This window comes from Zingiber officinale, chromosome 9B, assembly GCF_018446385.1.
Source record: "Zingiber officinale cultivar Zhangliang chromosome 9B, Zo_v1.1, whole genome shotgun sequence".
In the NCBI taxonomy this organism is placed as follows: Eukaryota; Viridiplantae; Streptophyta; class Magnoliopsida; order Zingiberales; family Zingiberaceae; genus Zingiber; species Zingiber officinale.
This window is the reverse complement of record NC_056003.1, coordinates 7,224,576-7,238,543: the sequence shown is the minus strand read 5'-3', so window position 1 is coordinate 7,238,543 and position 13,968 is coordinate 7,224,576. Positions and strand designations below refer to the sequence as shown.

General features: G+C 38.1%; 1 protein-coding gene across 3 annotated transcripts; it reads left to right on the top strand.

The window, feature by feature from the left end:
- Nucleotides 1–769: 769 nt before the first annotated feature.
- LOC122025610 (protein indeterminate-domain 14-like) lies at nt 770–3,941 on the top strand. 3 transcript variants are annotated; one of them, XM_042584443.1, is made up of 3 exons: nt 770–1,708; nt 1,807–2,221; nt 3,150–3,941. In XM_042584443.1, the coding sequence occupies exons 1-3, from the start codon at nt 1,588–1,590 to the stop codon at nt 3,757–3,759; spliced, it is 1,146 nt and encodes a 381-aa protein (XP_042440377.1). In that variant the 5' UTR covers nt 770–1,587; the 3' UTR covers nt 3,760–3,941. The 3 variants fall into 3 exon arrangements, with proteins under 3 accessions (XP_042440377.1, XP_042440380.1, XP_042440378.1); XM_042584446.1 differs by having other exon boundaries at nt 1,443–1,708; nt 1,775–2,221; XM_042584444.1 differs by having other exon boundaries at nt 1,574–1,708; nt 1,802–2,221.
- The last annotated feature ends 10,027 nt before the right edge of the window (nt 3,942–13,968 follow it).

The window sequence follows — 13,968 nt, the reverse complement described above, 5'->3', positions numbered from 1 at the left end:
TGTATGTTGTGCGCTGAAAACTTTTGTGTCAGCTATGTATCTGGCTAGGGTTAATTAATCCAGTCACCTGTTCTCTTAACTAAACAATGATTAGGACCACCTTTCAGTCTTCACTAAGCTACTACGACTAGTATTTACCAGTAATCATCACTGCCAAAAGCTTCTCAACTGGTCCTATTAACTCTGCTGAGAAATAACAGTGCTCAAGGTTAAGATAATCCAGCCATATTTTGGTTGCCGTAGTGAGTCATTGTGCAGCTTTTTCTAAATAAATAATACTGCAAAATAACCTTAAACAAGATTCTAAGTTTACCGAACCAGAACATATATCAATGTGTTGATGGATTGTTTCCATTGTCATTTTGTTCTTGTAGTGATTCTCGGGCCATGCCTGATAACAGCTAGCTCAGTAACACCAGTAAGATTAATTTGAGCTGCAGGATTCAATGGCTTTGGAATTCCAAGTACAGATATTTATTCATGAACATAATTAAAACTGATGGGCAGAGTAATAATGAGACGAAATTATATGTATGTGTTTTTGTTTCCTTGCCGAGTATGTTGCTGTCACCACCACCCAACTCTGATATTGGTGGGCTCAAGTTTCAAGCTTTGTGTGACCACTCTCTCCCTCTCTTACTCTCTCTCTCTCTCTCTTCCCCACACACAGCCACTCACACTCTAACTTTTTTTCGCCCCACGGGGTTATCTCGGCTGGTAAAGGCGTGGAAGTTTACCACTGAGAACATGGGTTCGAGTCCGCAGGGCAACGGGGATTTATTCCCTATCCCTGTGCAAAAAAGTCTCGGCCCACTGCGTACTTGCCACCGAGCTACCGTGATTTACCTCCCTCGTGATGACCCTGGGCAGGGTGCGGCGGGGGCCCTGAGGGCGAGGGTTTCGCCTTTTGCCACTCACACTCTAACTTTAGCCCCCACGGATTCAACTGAGATGGTAATTGGATGATGATTTATCACTTGAGATTGGTGGGTTGAATCGCGAGGTTGGCAGGGTGTAATTCCTTATACTTCCTATAACTCATCCTCCATTCACTTATATCTTTCTTGTTAATCCTGGAACGAATTGACGGGCGCAGAAGACGAGCTAGCTTTTGGAAAGCTGCCTTCAGAAAAATGTGGAACCGCCACATCAGCGGCCCCCCTAGAGCCGGTCCCACGGATATGGAGGGAGGTAAATGCAGGTACACAGGTGGAAAGTGTATAGCGGAGACGTTAACCCCAGGCAGTGACACCCCGGGAATCGACCCTTGGACCTTTCAGTCACAGAACCATGCACTCCCCATCTGTGCTACGCCCTGGAAAGCTGCCTTCAGGCTTCTGCTTTAGGTGTTTGAGACTGGTTCACTCACCTCACCTAAGGGAAGACCATCTCTGTGTAACTGCTGTCCATAACTCTATTTATTTGCTCAACTCTTTTCTCTTTCTCCGCCCGCTGTCTCAGTCCTTTTCTATTATTCCCTCACCACTAGTCCACTACAACTGTTTTTTAATATCTCGCCCATTTCCGAATTTCTAACACGCATTGGATTTGTATCTATTATCCGAATTCCAAATATAGAGCGCACAAATGCTAAGCTCTTCCAACCCTGCCAAGTTTGCTGCCCTTCCTCCCAAGAACAGTACTACGATAGCTTCTATGGATCAGATCAATGGAGGGAAGAGAAAGAGAAGGCCTGCGGGAACTCCAGGTATGGATATGAGAATCTTATAGCATAAAAAATTGGAAAAACTCACAGGGGCATTTCGTCGAACAGGTTACTGACGTGGGGTTTGAGTACTAGTGCAGATCCGGACGCGGAGGTGGTGTCGCTGTCGCCGCGGACGCTGCTGGAGGCGGACCGGTACGTGTGCGAGATCTGCGGGCAGGGGTTCCAGAGGGAGCAGAACCTGCAGATGCACCGGCGGCGGCACAAGGTGCCGTGGAAGCTGGTGCGGCGCCAGCAGGGAGGCGAGGCGTCGGGGAGGAATACCAAGCGGGTGTTCGTGTGCCCCGAGGCGAGCTGCCTGCACCACGACCCCCGGCACGCGCTCGGCGACCTCGTCGGCATCAAGAAGCACTTCCGCCGGAAGCACAGCAACCACCGACAGTGGGCCTGCGACCGGTGCGGCAAGGCCTACGCCGTCCACTCCGACTACAAGGCCCACCTCAAGACCTGCGGCACCCGCGGCCACTCCTGCGACTGCGGCCGCGTCTTCTCCAGGTACAAGTAACGCCGGCCACTCATTTAATTATTCATTTTACAATCCTTCTTAATCACTCAAATCTCCAAAAACAAAATCAAAATCAAAATCAAAATCTATCTTTTTCTCTTTCTATTTCTGGCAAATCCTACATCATCTTGCTCTTCTTTGGAGCACTCTAAACGTTCCAAATCAGTCATTTTTTTCCCAACCTTTTCAATAAACAATTTGAAAACTAAAACGGAAGATCTAGATCCTTGATTAAAGATAGATGCATGCATTCCCCATATGAAGAAGCTAGATCTAATTTAACAGGATGTCTCTTACCGAAGGCATGCTAACTAGATTTTTGGAAGATCTAGTCAAGATTTCCAGATGGAGTTTGTAATGGAGATCATTATTAATGAATTTATTCTGACAAATTAATTTGATCATGTGCACCCACAAGCTACACAATTCCCAATTCTAATTATACTCATTGGTTCCTTTCATGCTTAAAATTTTCTGCAATGCCATTAAATGCCCACATTAATCCCAGAATTTAATTGGAGACCCTTTTTCCCACTATCCTTTCTCCAATCCCAAAGTATTATACAAACTCCAAAATAACATGTATATTAATATCAAGACACTAATTAATATACATTAATATATACTATTTTGTTATTTTAGATGACATATAATCATTGATAAATCTTAGTTTAAAAGGAAAATTGAAACAAGAACACTTTTCCATTTTTTTTACTAGCTAGTTTATATCAAAGTTTCAGTATCTATTATATATATATGAAATGATTACTTTCAGTTCCTTATTTGATCGATTGAATCAAGTAATATTCTGATTTTAAAGATATTGTTGTGATCAAACAGGAATTTACATATGTTATTAATCAAAACATTGAAAGGTAGATCTTTGATTCTTAATACACATGCATTTACTGCATGCAGAGTAGAGAGTTTCATAGAGCACCAAGATTCGTGCGACGCCAACCGAGCAGGACGGCCGAGCAGCCAATCGCCAGCACGGCCTCCACTCTCCCTCTCCATCGCCGCCGCCTCCACCGCCGCCGCCGCCGTAGTGGCTCCAAACGAAGCAGCAGCAGCGCCGCCATTTCTTCCGATGTTCATGCGGCCGCCGCCGCCGCAGCCAATAATTATTCCGAACGACCACCGCGTGCGCCGCCACCACAACCTCGAGCTCCAGCTGCTCCCCGCCACCTCCTACAACAGCTTCCTCCGCCGAGAACTTCGCGTCTCCATCCCGCCCGACGAAGAAGCGGCGACCTCCACGGAGCTGCAGCTATCGATCGGGCCTCCGGGAGTCACTAATGCGGCGGCGGAAGCGAGAGACGACGAAGAAGCGGCGGAGAAGGAGTTCGCCGACGCGAAACGGATCCGGCAGCAGGCGCGGGCGGAGCTGGAGAACGCCTACGTGTTGAGGGAGCGTGCGAAGAAGCGGATCGCATCGGTGCTTCTCCAAATCACGTGCCATTCTTGTAGGAAGCAGTCGCCGTCCAAACTATCTCCGTCCACGAGCTCCAATCACGACACTAATTGATTGATTGACTGGATGAACTGAATTCGACAATCTTCTTCCATCTATTAATCAAGTGGAATGGTAAGTGTCGACTGGTAAAGTTATTGGTTTGTGTATTTTTATTACTTTAATGGTGTTTTTCAATTATATGATCATGGGCTCAAAAATCATTCTATATATAGATATAAAATTATTAATCAATACTATTTGTGTGGTGTGTCTATATAAGTATACATGTGACAAAAAAAAAAAAGTGAATATGCTCACCCCTGCTAACCATCTCAAAACCAATAAAGAGAAGGTAAATCAAGATGACTGAAAAGACAAGTGGCACGGAGGAGTCTATATAAGCATATATGATTTAAGACTTGAAGGTCTTATTAATTATGAGTCCTAAAGTCTCCATAATGAACCCTAATTTGATACCCATGCATGAATGTCATCATAGGGTATGTTAAGACATTTAGGTGAGATGGGATTAGCATGCAATTCTAAGGCACATATACAAATTGAAAAGGTAGAGAAATGATAGTTAGTCCAATGTAATTCTAATGCATTCTTCAAAACAACACCAACAAGTAAACATTGAAAAGTGAAAATTTCAAACTTTCCTCAATTCACAAGATATAACTCCTAATGTCCATTTGGCACTCCTTAAATGGATCTTTGATAGAGCTTTTCATACTCCTTGAAGTTTTGAAACCTAAAACACTCGAAATATATAGTCTTTCAATCTCCTTCGATGTTGATATTCCTTGAAGGCAAATTGACTATAGTGACAAAATAAACTTTGTTTTTAATTAGGTTTAATTACGTGAAGTCCTCTATGCCAAAGCCTAATTATATTTAAATCATCTCTAAACTTGACGTAATACTCTTTAGCAATATGCATTAGCTAGTAATGGAATATGGTTAGTGCAATTGAATTGTTACATGATATAGAAAAATGGTAGTGATATGATAAATTGACAATAAACTGTTTAATTTTATTATGGGAAAGGAGACTACGAGATAATTTACTTTTTGAAAGAATTTATTTTCCTCTAAAACTTGCGTTTGTTGTCAAAATGCATTCTGTTTATCTTTCGTTTGCAAAATACATGGCAATGTTCCTAGAGTTTATATATATTGTTTATTAAATAATACTTTACAAAATCTTAGATGTGATGACTTAGACAATTTCTAGGGTCTATAACATTTGAAAGGTATTTTGACAAAATTAAAAATTTCTTGGAGGCTTTTGTAAATAAAAAATAAATATTTGGGGGCAAATACATGCATGTATACCCTTTCGAAAATAATGAAATTTTAAAATAGCATAGTTCGATCATAAAATTTAATATTACATATATATCCTTCTTTATCTATAAACATCCCATAAAATAACATTAATTTAAATTAAACTTCTCTTCAATTATTCAGTTAATAATTAGTAAAAATCATTGATATTTACAGCAACTTAAAACAAAAGTAGACATTTGAAGCCAAAATATAATTTCATTATAATAATAATAATAATAAATTTATAAAAATGGTCTAAGAAAATTCTGTTTCTTATAAAAATGATTATCCAAGAAACTCCGTGACTGAAAGAGGCCACGCTGAAATTTAAAATGACTAGGGGAAGACAGAGACTCAGACAGCATTCTTTTCCCCTTGTTTTCATGACAACGCGTACGGCAATCTGTTGACCGTATCCGCTCCAGTGGGCAGCCATCATGAATCGAGCATGGCCACATTTTCAGTGCCACAACGTTCCAGCAGAATCCGGAAAGAGACACCTCCCTCCTCCTTCCCTCTGTTTTCCTGACGCCTTGCGTTAGTATAAATTAATGACACTGACACTGATGCAGACAAGGGACTGGGCGAGAGGAGGGAACCTCTCTCGCCCATGCCAAGACAAACGCATCACGTCAACGTCGGTGTATCAAACTGTGCAGACCTGCTGCTGCTGCTCGCCCGTTGCCTGTCCCGAGCCACACCACATGAGCCAAAGTAATGGCATCACCGGAAACAAGACAAGTTTCTAGCTATTCACCTCATGGTAAAAGTAAAACCCTGCAGAAAGTTCGTTTTTCATGCATGATCAGCTCGGTCGCCGTTAGCTTTTTCTCTCGCTCTGTTTTTTCAGTGCTCAACTGACGAGCGTGCCGGCCATTGAAGGGTTCAGCGAAGCTCCATCATCTTTTAGGTCGCAGTCTGTCGTCGCAGATGATGTACAACTCATTAAGCAAATTGATGATATTGGTCTTGTGAACGCCTTTGGATTCATCTTATGCGTAATCATAACAACTTCCAAAAAGAAACATGGCTGCGTTTATATAAGCCCTGGCATGCCAGTATGGGACAAAAACAATCAATTAATATCTTTGTAGACATGTAGAGTTAATTTTCAGGATAAAATGTTCCTCTTAATTCCCACTGAACTTTCGAAATTACAATCTTACACTCGACGAGCTCTCTGAATTAACGGTACTAGTTGAGGTCTTGAAGCACTGGATCGAGACCCTGTTTAGGCGGGGGAAGCTGGAAAGAGTGAGGATTCACTTGCTCTAAATAGACAACTTTCTCGCTCGTTCAGGACACTACGTACGAATAATAAAAACTGCTACAGGAATAGCATAGTAAAGGCATCTGTAATCTCCACCACCATTCATAACAGTAGGCTCAGTATCAACAGTGACGAAAACAGTGGGAATGAAGATACTAAAATGTAAAGGGGACGGTAGCTGTCCCTATCTGTGAGCAATTGCCATCTGTATGCAACATAAGTGGAAACTCATTTGCATACACTTGTTTAAAAGTCTGCTCTAGTAAGCAACCAGCAATTCCACCCGATATCAGCAAAAATGGCTGGCGGACTGGCGATAAATAATGGACCCAAGTGTCAAGGAGGCAGTAGCATGCAGGATACACCACTGCAACAGTCCAAGGAAGCAGGATGTGACCAACTGGGATATAGATCTCTGTGAATAAACTGTAACCTTCTGGAAGCGCACTCATCTCAATCGTCGTGGTGATTCCTTTCCACGATGATCATCAAGCAGTATAATTTCTTGTTGTTGGAGATTATCTCGGTCTTATCCCCTTCATTATACTATAAAATATATATCGCCACCACCATCAAACAATATGTTGATCACGTAGATCTTATCCCTCAACTTCATATAAGTGTTCAAGCTTTATAACTATTATGGATATGATGTGAGGATAATGATTATCTTGCTCACTGACGAGAAGAAGAATTGAGGAGAAGATTAAATGGAAAAATACTAACTGGAAAAAAAATTTATAACAGACATACAATCTTAAAATCATTAAATGGACTTAAAATCTAAAATTATAAACAATAGAAATTATAAGAAATAACTAAAATATTAAAAAAAACATAAAAATTATAAAAATAATAATTTATCTAAAATAATAAAAAAAAACAAACGAATCCTCCTACATCAGTGCTCCAGATTGAAAAGAACTCATTTTCAAGATTGTATTAGAATAGTGTTAGATGATAACTTAAGAGAAAGATCATTTAGTATTAGTTGGGTAAAATATACTAATAGCTACTGGAGTTTAGGAATTTTCAAGATTGCAACTTTATTTCTAAACTTAACAAATTAAAAATCAATTTAGCACACATCAATTCTATCTATTGATATCTGAATACAAAAAAAAATATCCTTCATGCTGTGGACTCTGTATTTGAAGAGACCTTGCATGAGACTTTGACCAAATTTATCTCCCCATCATGTAAATGTCCTTCTGTAACAAATCCTTTTGCTCAGTTTCCTCACAAGGCCAACCCTCAACAAACAAACACATCCAAGGAATGACCATCATTTGTTGAGAATTAATGCACGTGTTTCTTTAATATTAAGGCCAAGTTCACCAAGTAATGAAGTCAGAAAACTCAAAAGCTTTGGTCTATCATTAGTTGAAATGGTGATCTCGTGCATTGGCCTGGGCAAGTGTGCAAAGTTTGCATCGCTATCAGCATCTTCAACATCTTGCCAGTAGGATTCAAGAACGGAGATCGCCCCCTCAATATCCCCTCGGTCATAGTCAAAGGATGATGTTGCATTCACGGGCAGGGATGAAGATAGGCCGCCACTGAATCCCGAGAGATGTTGCAACCGGTGCTTCTGGAAACCAGGAGGGGATTGGAATTGAGTAGTTGTTCACCTTATGGAATGCCCTGCAACAGAGTTAGCAGCGATGGATTTACAAGTGTTGGTACAATTGACTTTAATAATCAAATCTTAGATTTTGATGAATAATAAGTAAATTAAAGTCAGATATATTGTTGATCTAATCTTATTATTGAGTGCACAGGGTTGACTAATTTAACGGGTCAAGAGGATCAGAAACTAAGCAGGAAGTCCAGTCGGGATGTGTGATTCCTGATTGGTGAAATCCAGATATGAGATTCTGGCAGGAGGTCGGGATGTTCAATTCTCGATGGGTCAAAGTCTGGATGTGCGATTCCGACAGGAGATCAGGATGTTCGATTCCCGATAGGTGAAATTCGGATGTGCGATTCTAGCAAGAAGACCTAGTGGGTCAGATTGGACATCAAGGAGGTAACACTCGATAAGTGAAGGTAAGTTACTGGAGGAGAGTGATTCAATGAGGACGCGTCCCGATTGAGGGACAGTAGACGTCAGTCCAATTTATGTCCATTTAAAAAATCTAAATTGAGGTTTTGACTAGTTTCTAGTCTTAGAAGGACAGAAACTAATTATTACTGTTTATTTTTATTGTGATAACTTTATCTTACAGGGTATATTTTGTTTATGTTGGACTGACACATTTTGTAGGACAAAAGATCACAAAATGTCTCAGACGAACATTACCTGAAGTGCTTTGAGTACTGTTCATAGAAAGCACATTCGGGAGCTTGGAAGACGCTTTCAATTGGATAACACATAAGGCTTCATCGACGATAAGGAGTAAATTTGTCAAGATAAAAGTTTGCCTATGGAAAGTGTCTTTCATCCCTTATAAATTAAAAGAGACATTCGACCAAGGCTTAAAGGCACTTGTATCTGAGGTGATTAAAGTTTTTGCTCATCAATATAAGGCAATATCTCACTTTGAGTAATAGATTCTTCCAATTACATTGGAGATGTTACAGGAATATCTTGGTTCACTATACTCACTGGATGTGTGATACCTATAGTGTGCGCTATGGTAACCACATCACTACTGATCGCACTAGTAGTGACCATAGGATGATCGCTAACGTATTCCTTAAAAGATATATACTTCCCTGACCTTATCACTCCCACTGTTTTCAATGAATTTGGCGTTTCTCATTTTAAAGACTGGTCTATTAGATAGATCATAAAATTTATATCCCTTAATTTCCTAGAGTAATCTATAAAATTATAACTAACTATTCCTGAGTCTAGTTTCTTTTTATTAGGTTTGTTAGGTCTAGCCTCATATAGACAACCCTAGACATGTAAATACCTAATGCTAGATTGTTTACCCATCCACATCTTGAATGAGGTTTTAGTTACTATCTTACTAGGTACTCTATTAAGTTAGTAAACTATAGTCTTGAGTGCCTCACCCCATAAAGATTTTGATAGAAAAGTGAAGGTCATCATACTTCTCACCATGTCTTTCAAGATTCGATTGTGACACTCAGATACACTATTCTGACTAGGTGTACCAGGTATAATATATTGAGGCACAATTCCACACTCAACAAAGTAGTTCACAAAAGGTCTTGGATGTTGTTCACCTGATCCATCATATTGACCATAATATTCACCTCCGCGGTCGGATTGGATGACTTTAATTTTCTTTCCTAGTTGAAGTTCAATTTCGGATTTGAAAATTTTAAACATGTCCAAAGATTGCGACTTCTTATGAATAAGGTACAAATAGTCAAATTTAGAATAGTCATCTATGAAGCTAATACAATATATGTGTTCATTCTAAGATGCCTTAAGCAATGGTCCACAAATATCCGTATGTAATAGTTCTAAAATGTCACTACAACAGCTAGCCTCTTATTCCTTTTGTTAGTGGTCTTCCCCTTAACACACTCTATGCAGACATCAAAGTCTGACATATCAAGAAAATCGAGAATTCCATATGACATTAACCTTTCTAGATGTTGTTTGGATATATATGTCGTAAACGCTTATACCACAACAAAGAAGAATTCTCATCGTTCAATTTGTATTTCATATCTATATTATGTATTATTATGTTGTCAACCGTAGGAGTAAAGGTATTCAATTTATAAAACTTATCAACCAAAGAACCATTGCCAACCAACACTAACTTAAAGAAAATACCGAAGATTTCATTTCTAAATGAATAAGAATAACCTGATTTGTCTAAACAAGAAATTGAAATTAAATTTCATCTAAAAAATGATACAATAAATATATTTTTCTAAATCCAGAAAGACATTAGTTCTAAACAAAGTCTAAAAACATCAATTGACTTGACTTTAGCTTTCTTTCCATTCCCTGTATAGATATATCTTTCATTATCAAGAGAAAGTTAGCTCTTAAGACAATCCTATTTAGTGATACTTATGTGAGCAGTAGTATTGGTATCTATCCACAAAGTATCAGTGGATACAATCGCTAAATTGACTTCCTAATTAACAAAGTTGAGAAATTTACCTTTTTTTATACGTCAATTGGCTTACTTGAGGCAGTATTTCTTCATATGACATTTCTTCTTGCAAAAGGAAAAAAGTAAATTCATTATCCTACTTCTTGTGTTCCTTATGACCATTGCCTCCAGAATCTAGAGTTTATTTTTCTTTTTCTTTATTATTGATCTTCTTTCACTTCTTGCTCGCACTTTGAGAACTGGATGCTAAGTGAGCACTCTTAGATGTCTCAATCTTTAGTCTTCTCTCCTTTTGTACACATTGAGGAATAAGCTCATTCAATGTCTACTTTTCCTTTTGAGTATTATATGATATCTTAAAAAGAGCAAGTCGTGTAAGTAGAGACATTAAGACGAAATATACTAACATATTCTCAGACATATCGAGTTTTAGTGCTTTTGGATTTTTTTTGTTATATTAGATATCTCCATTTTGTATTCCCTTATGTTTCCTTTACAATTGTACCGTATGGTTACCAACTTCGTAAGAAGTATGATAATCTCAACCTTTTCATTTGTGGTGAATCAATCTGCTAGTTGGTAAAGAAAACTTCTAGCATCTCTTCCCTTTGTTATTGAGCCCTTTATTGGTGTCGGTATAGAAAGTCTCATGATACTCAGACACATGCGATTTGATTTCTCCCACAGCTGAAATTCAACACTTTGCTCACTAGTCAAAGATGTGGGGTGATCGTTCCTTAATACATAGTTTAAATCCATGCAGCCTAAAACTATAATCACGTATTATTTCTATTCAACAAAATTCAAACTAATTAATGTTGGGATGTTATTAATACTGGCAGCTACAGATTACACTGAAATTAAAGAGAGAAATTTATTTAAACTCACAATTTAATTAAAGTCAAGAACCTGTATAATATAAAATTATGCAAATAAAATAAAATTTTAAATACATATAAATGTGCTCTTTATGAGATAACAAATACAACATTGCATTTTATTCAGTGGATTAAAATATAATTTATTAGTGGTATTATATGATATAACTCAAACTTTAATTGACCACACAATGTGTCTTTCTTTGAATTGATCCATTGTGCGCATAATATAATACTTTATATAAGTTATATTTTGGTCTATATGTCATTAATCAGCCACATAATGTGTTCCTTTGGGCTGACATATTTTGTATATGATCTAAACAAAATAATATTTTTGTTCCATAGTTGTAAGCTACCTTGTATATATATTTGGTATAAAAGTAATCTTCCTTTGAGATGATTACTTTTAGCATAGATATATGTCCATCAACATAAAATGCACTAAACTTACTTAAGGTGTTTTCATTTGAGCCAACATATTAGTTCAACTTAATGACACGTTGTGTTGGAGCAATCTAGTGACCCTAGGTTTTGATGTTTGGGCAAAGGTTTAAGTTAGGTTTATTGTTGTATTTGATATGCAGTGTGAGTGTGCAGGATACAGGTACAACAAGGAAGTCCAAGTGTGATCTTGGCAAAGGAGGAAAGTCCAAGGATGAGTCTTGGCGGTGTAAGTCCAAGCATGTAGTCTTGGCAACGTAAGTCCAAGTGTAACTTGGCAATGGATGAAGTCTCGGAGGCGCGACCTCTTGGCAAAGGAAGACCCGACAACAATGACAAGGCCGATGGAAGCTCCAAAAGGCAAGACGTAAAGGATGGGGAGGCATCCGAGGGACGCAAGGCTGATGGAGGAGGCTAGAAAGCTAGGTCTAGGTTGGTCGGGCAGGAACGAGTGCTGAGAGATTGTACTCGGAGTAAAATATAAGAATTAGGTCGTAGCGATCTTGTAGCGCCATCAAGCGTTCGTAGCGATCATGTGATCGCATGTTTTAGCGATCGGTGCGATCGATCGGCGAGAATGTGTGAAATCGAGCCGTTGAGGTGTGGCCGAATTTCCACAGGTCGATCGCATGTTTTAGCAATGATCGGTAGGCGGGGTTTTCAACCCGCGGGCTATAAAACCAAAGCTTGGGAGCTTGGTTTGAGTTGATGAAATTAGACTTGGTTAAGGTCTAATTAGTAGTCTACAAGTGCTCAAGAGTTTTCCTTGTGTCCAAGAGGTCTTGGTTAGTTTGTGGTGAGGTTTCTCCACCCACAAGCAGTTTGAGCTAGCCGGAGGTCTTCCGGGGAGTAATCCACCGACGGATAGGGATCGTCCACCTTACGGACACGCCGTGGAGTAGGAGCTTTATCTCCGAACCACGTAAATGATCGTGTAGCTTGGTTTGCATTCTTTCTTGTCTTGTATTTTGTTTAGCTTGTTTATTTTTGTATTATTCCGCTGCGCAAGCTAACAACGTAGGAAGCGAACGATTTGGGTGAGCCGCTATTCACCCCCCTCTAGCGGACGTCAAGGTTCCAACATATATGTCATTAATCAGCCACATAATGTGTTCCTTTGGGCTGACATATTTTGTATATGATCTAAACAAAATAATATTTTTGTTCCATAGTTGTAAGCTACCTTGTATATATATTTGGTATAAAAGTAATCTTCCTTTGAGATGATTACTTTTAGCATAGATATATGTCCATCAACATAAAATGCACTAAACTTACTTAAGGTATTTTCATTTGAGCCAACATATTAGTTCAACTTAATGACACGTTGTGTCGATGGATCCAAGAAAATTTTAGGAACTTTATTAGAACAGAAATTACTTAATTAATTTTAACAATCTAAAATTAAACTTACTAATCAATTGATATCTTATAATAATTGATTGGTATGATCTAATCTATTATCCTAATCGATCTGAAAATCTATTTTATACTACATGTTCATGCTATAATTTTTTTAAGTTTTATAATTAAATAGTATTATTTAATACTATTTAATTATTCTTATATTAAAAATAAATAAATAAATATTTAATGCATGTTGTTTTTTTCTTGTGCACTGTCTCACGTTGAAACAACGTTAATCGGTTTTTTATACATTCACATACATGAAGTAACAGTAAGTTACTATTTCACGAAGAAATCGTTTAATCGATTATAAGGAAACTGAATCGATTAAAAAATAATCCCAATCGATTAAAAAGAAATTAGTTGATTAAAGATTGATAGCTCTTTAATTGATTGGACTTTAATTCTATTCGATTCATCAATCAGGATTGATCAATTTCAATCGATTTTATTACAATTTTCAACCGTTAATCAATTAAACTTTAATCTTAATTGATTGAATTCATATCAATTGATTAAATTTATCAATTCCAAGTTATTTTATTGTAATTCTGAGCTATTAATCGATTGGTACATCGAATCGATTAAATTGATCAATTAAAATCAATCCTGTATTTAATCCAGTCATTCCAATCGATTACTAAACTAACGTAATCGATTAGGGTCAACTGATCGATTAAGTCAATTAAGTCTGAAGTCAATCGATTTCCGATGATTCTGTTTGCAATTTTAGGCTCGATAATCAATTGCTCGACCAAGATAATCGATTACACCATCGCTTTTGACCTAAAATTAGATCAAACGTTGCGATTTTGACGAAGAAGTGGTGGTTCGCTCGCTGTTCTTTGTGTTCTTCATGAAAATGCAAAAAAACTCGAAAACCCAAGCTTTTCTTAGGTTT